The sequence below is a fragment of the Nicotiana tabacum genome, chromosome 8 (assembly GCF_000715075.1).
Source record: "Nicotiana tabacum cultivar K326 chromosome 8, ASM71507v2, whole genome shotgun sequence".
In the NCBI taxonomy this organism is placed as follows: domain Eukaryota; kingdom Viridiplantae; phylum Streptophyta; class Magnoliopsida; order Solanales; family Solanaceae; genus Nicotiana; species Nicotiana tabacum.
The window spans coordinates 202,074,905-202,080,945 of NC_134087.1; the positions used below are offsets into that span (position 1 = coordinate 202,074,905).

Below are 6,041 nucleotides of genomic sequence, written 5' to 3' on the forward strand. Positions count from 1 at the left end.
TGTATAATGCTTCTAGTAACACCAGTGCTATAGGCATGCTTACAACAACACTAAATCCTGCATTTACTAATATTTTCCATGTTAGATGTATTTGTCATATTTATCATTTAATTGTCGGTGATGGTATGCGAATATTAAACATAGAAATTGAAAAGGTTAGAATGGCTCTTAATTGGCTTTTTTATTCAAACCGTAGAAGTAGACTTAGAGAGTATTTTAAAAAATGTGATGAATATGGCCTTAGAGAAAGAAAGGTTCCTAAACCTTGCCCGACTAGATGGAATTGTATGTACGAAAGTTTAGTAGTAGCATATGAATATAGAAACCCAATTAATGCAACGTTTAATTCTCGGGTAGGTGGTGAAGATGATGATGAAATGCTTACCACTCAAGATTGGACTAATGTTAAAATTCTTTTAGATTTTTTAGAACATTTTCAAATTGCAACAAATGCATTTTCTGGGCAATATTATCCTACTATTTCAAACTGTTTAGTTTATATTGCAGCACTATCTGATTTGTTTGTTGAATTTAGTGAGGGTGGGGATATTTATGAACTTGCTATAAATGAAATGAAACAAAAGTTTAAAAAATATTTTTTTCCTATCCCTCCTATTTATGGTCTTGCTGCAATGCTAAATCCTACAATGAAATTGGGAGGTCCTCATTTTTGGTATTCAAATATTTATAAGGCTTTAGATCTTTCAAATGAGGAAATTGCGACACTTGCAGATGCAAAAGCTTCAATTAAGATTAACGCTCAAACAGTTTATAATGCTTATCAACTTGCCTTAGAGCATGCTAGGCCAACTATTCCAACCCCTACTTCGTCTAGCTCACAATCCTCTAAAAGAGTTGCGGGCTTAAAAGCTCTTAAATCTTGGACGGAGTTCAGGGGTCTCAAGGTGAAAATTATGATGAAACTTCACATCTAAATGAGCTTCAAGTTTATTTGTCTCAGGGACTTGAAAAGGAGAATCCAGACGGCTCTTTTGATCTTTTGGAATGGTGGAAGGCAAGGGAAAAACATTTTCCTGTTCTTGCAAGGATGGCTCGGGATATTTTATCAATTCAAGCTTCAACTGTTGCATCAGAGAGCGCTTTCAGTCAAGCAAGACTGCAAATAGGTGATCATAGAGCGTCTATGAGGGATAGCTTGGAAAAATCAGTATTGTTTAGAGATTGGATCCGCTCGGAAAGAAGAAAATATATATACTACAAGAAAATATATAAGAGAATATATATACATAAGATACAATATAATATACTAAAAGAAAATATATTATGCTACAATATATACATAATATACAATATATATACTACAAGAAAATATATTATGCGAATATATATACATAAGATACAATATATATACTACAAGAAAATATATAAGAGAATATATATACATAAGATACAATATAATATACTAAAAGAAAATATATTATGCTACAATATATACATAATATACAATATATATACTACAAGAAAATATATTATGCGAATATATATACATAAGATACAATATATATACTATAAGAAAATATATAAGAGAATATATATACATAAGATAAAATATAATATACTTCAAGAAAATATATTATGCTACAATATATACATAATATACAATATATATACTACAAGAAAATATATTATGCGAACATATATACATAAGATACAATATATATACTAAAAGAAAATATATAAGAGAATATATATACATAAGATACAATATATATACTTCAAGAAGTGATATTTATGCATGACAATTTAGTGTTTTACTATTGTTTTGTTATTTTCTTTTTCATCAAGCACTTTAATAATTAGATATACATATATACTACATATATATTTTTAATATAGCCATGATACTACAAGAAATTGTCTAAAAAAAAAAAAGCCCGCTAGGCCCGCGAAGCCCACGAGCCCGGCCCGTTAAGCACAGGACCATGTGGGCTTAGGCCCGTCACGGGCCGGTTCCACCCATTAGGCCCACGAAGCCCGGGACCGCCAGGCCCGGGACCGCCAGAGCCCGGGACCACGAAGCCCGGGACCGCGAGGCCCGGCCCGTTAGGCCCACTAAGGCCCGGGCCCGGGACAAAATACAGCATTATCTACTGGCCAGCCAAGGGGACATGTGCAAACAGATAGAGTAATATATAAATGAATAGCGTGAAATGTGTGCAATATATTGAGTAATATATATAAAAATGAATAGCGTTAAATATATGAACGATTATACGGCTAAGAACTATTAGAAATGATTTTCAGAAACGATTATCAGAAGTAGTATTATTTTTCAACTTAAATTTTACTTGTAAAACTCAATCAATTTAATGGTGGGCGCTGGGGTATTGCTTAAAATGAGAAAAAGCCCAAAATTATCTCTTATCTTTATGTTTAGACTTAGTCATCCCTATTTTGTTTATTTTTTTTTGGTTTTGCATTCGATGTCCCGCACCTATATTGGGGTCCGACTACATCCGTCTTCATGCTGGGAACAGGGGCGAAGTCATATGCCCAAAAGAGTGGTCAATTGACCACTCTTCGTCTGAAAATTACACTGAGTATATTGGTAAAACATTAGGTTTTATAAGTATATAACATATATTGAACACTCTTTGTCAGAGAAGTTTTTCACTTCTTTCAAGTTTAAACATTTTTGAGAAAATTTCTGGCTTCCCACTGGTCGGGAGGTCCACATTAGAGGGTAAAGTACTACCTAACAAAGGAGACGTCTTATGGAGCACTCAAATCAAAAATATTTGGTTAACAATAAAGGAGTACTTACCACTTCACCACAACCGTGGTTGGTGTCATCCCTATTATTTCACATGGAATATTAATAGTCCCCAAACTTCCATTACTTTCTTGACCTTGAGAAGATATATCGACTCAAAGACCTTGTAAAAATACTCAACAGAAGTCTTCCTTCTTTCTTTCTTAAATTTTATGTACAATCAAATCTGTTCTCATATAATAAAACAGATGAAGTACTATAAACTGATATCTCACGAGTTCTATACCAAATAGATTCATAATAATCATAATAACGGTACATGGTCATGAATATATATGGAAACCGCCATTCTATAAGCGAATTTTGAAACTTATTATACTTTAAGAATCATTACACTATTAATTTATGTAACTTGAATGTTACTCCATTAGAAATATTAAGAGAAATATAATTAAGGGGTAATAATGACGTTTCAATCACATAGAGGTACACATACATCTATATAAATCTATATGATTTCAGACCTATATCTCTCACACAAATTAGTTTACAGCAAATACAGTCACAAAATTCATAAAAAGAAAAAAAGAAAGAAAAAAGAAAATCACCGAAAATCATGTCGTGGCAAGCATACGTCGATGACCAACTTATGGGCTCGGGCTACCTGTCCGCCGCCGCTATTACCGGCCACGACGGCGGCCTTCGGGCTAAAAGCTCCACTTTTCCTGAGGTCTTCCATTTTCTAATTTCTATCCCCTTATTATGATTTTGTGCATCATCATACTTAATCTTGTAATCAAAGGCTGATTCGGTATTTAAGTTTTATAGGTTCAAATTCATTATGTTTTTAAGTTATGAATTTAAGTTTTATAGGTTTAAACTCATTATGTTTTTAAGTTATGAATTTATATCTACTAATTCCTTACACTTTTAGTGAGTTTTTACACTTTAATTTATACGCCACGCAGAAGGTAATGGATTCAGATGAACATAATGCTTTCAAACTGCATCTGCCCCTTATTATTATTATTATTATTATTATTATTATTATTATTATTATTATTATTATGATTTAAAGCCCGAATAGAAAAACAGTAATCTATGCATGCAGTCAACTATATAGTAAAGTTGTTTTATTATTTATTTTTTCTAATTTTGCATGCATGCTTACTCCTTTGTGATATTCATACTTTTAATGTAGTTCACACAATAGGAGATTAAGGCAATTATGGATGGTTTTACCGAACCCGGTTTACTTTATCAAAATGGCGTTCCTCTTGGTGGCACAAAATACTTGGTCGTTGAAGCGACATCAGCTAGCATTTATGGAAAGAAGGTACTATATATTTTATTTATATTTTAAGAATCTTGTTGAAATGAAACTGCAAAACTGCAGGGATGCTGCTTTCGGACAGCGGGTTCATGTGAACCTATACTTTCCATGCACACGCAGTTTAAATTTATGCATAAAATTATATTAAAATTACAATAAATAGTAGATTTGAACCCACAATTGTAAAAATATAATGGGTTCAGTGCAAATAACGGTAAATATTTGACCCATAGAACTAAAATCTTGTATCCGTTGTTTGAGCAAGTAGTCCCAATTCCTCCATGTGGGATGTACACAGATCGGGTTGCTAGCTTCCCCGGAGGATCAAACCCGTCTGGTGGAACAAGTTTGGTATACGATCTTCCCTTTATCACCAGACTGTGTTTCGATCCAGAATAAATGTATCCAGATATAACAGTGTACTAGTGGATTGTAGACAGGGTTGGCATCTCATGCCGACCCCATCTACATGGGTACTACTGTAGATGGGGACGGCATGAGAAGTACATGCATCAGTATTCATTTTGCCACTCTATTTATTAAAAATGCAGCCCCTTCTATTAATCGTCTATAGAGATCTGAGATTCAGTATTGAATTAAGTGCTCTTTAAGGATATGGTGTAATGCAAACCTAATAGTTTGAATTGATCAAGATGGTCTTACTTCAGATGGCTGTTTGTAATAATTCATTTAATCTTTTCTCATTCAGGGAGCAGGTGGTATTATTATCAGAAAGACTGTTAACACCATAATTATTGGGATCTATAATGAAAATGTGTCTCCTGGCAATAGTGCCATGGTTGTTGAGAAGCTCGGAGATTATCTCGAAGAAAATGGTTATTAATAAATCTTTTGGTAAGTATTATTCACCTTTGGTATTTCCTTCGTTTTTTTTTTTTTTTTTTTTTTTTGCAAGATTAATGAATTTCTAACCCACTGCCTTAATTCCTTTGAAATGGTTGCAGAATTTCCTTTCAATGTGTTTGGATTGTTGTGTTTGTTGATAATAATATTGGTACTCAAGAGCTTGAGATATGATTTCTTTATGGATTCAACAGTTCTCTTTTGTATTTTTCTTTTCATGAATTTGATTTACTTATTGTCAAGCAAGACTTTGGTTTATTTCACTTGGTGTAAAGTTTGGCTTATGTAATAAAATAAATTTGGGTTATGTTATAAATACAGCTCTTGGATTTATCTGATTAAATTTTTCTCTAGCGCTTAGCTTCTTCTTCCATGGATATTTAGTTTTCAAAATCATAAAAGTATCACGACCCAAAATTATGTGATTGACATCCGGAACCTTACCCAACCCAAATAGACTAACCATCAGACTTCTCCCACAAATTTCGGCTTAGCTTTAGAATATGTTCTTATACCGATATGTGTAGTTCCATAATATCAAATGCAACATTCGAACCAAACTCGGTGGTCTCCACTAGTAAGTAGTTACTACCAAAATATTTAATATTCCACAAAAAATTCATAGCTTAATAACTTCAAAATATCTATTTTATCAAATTATGACGTTTATAGTCAATTCATACCATTTGAATAAAAATCAAATTTAATCCTTTCTCTTACCTATCTAACCAGTGCTATTCCAATACCTAAAGATTTTGAAAATGTTACACTTCTCATTTTGTAAAAATCATAAATGATAAAATTCAAATATTTTATTCCTTTATCAATAACGTTTGCCTCAAGTTTAACCTGCCAAGAAGCTTTTGGAAAACGATATCTCTATAAAAAAAAACATGATACTCCATATTCAACATAATTCAAAATACATGGTGATACCCTTACCTCCTTGTCCGCACAAGCACGAAAGTATATTTTTAAACATTTTATCACGACCCAAAATTCACCGGTCGTGATGGCACCTAACTCAACCCACTAGGTAAGCCAACAAATAACTATCCAATTTCAATCATATTAATAAGATAATTAAACAGAAGAAATTATCTGAATTTT

At 32.6% G+C, this 6,041-nt stretch overlaps 1 protein-coding gene across 1 annotated transcript; it reads left to right on the plus strand.

Annotated features, from left to right (window-relative positions):
* The first annotated feature begins 3,350 nt into the window (after positions 1 to 3,350).
* LOC107791545 (profilin-2-like) lies at positions 3,351 to 4,911 on the plus strand. Its single transcript, XM_016613633.1, has 3 exons — positions 3,351 to 3,464; positions 3,948 to 4,070; positions 4,777 to 4,911. The coding sequence occupies exons 1-3, from the start codon at positions 3,351 to 3,353 to the stop codon at positions 4,909 to 4,911; spliced, it is 372 nt and encodes a 123-aa protein (XP_016469119.1).
* The last annotated feature ends 1,130 nt before the right edge of the window (positions 4,912 to 6,041 follow it).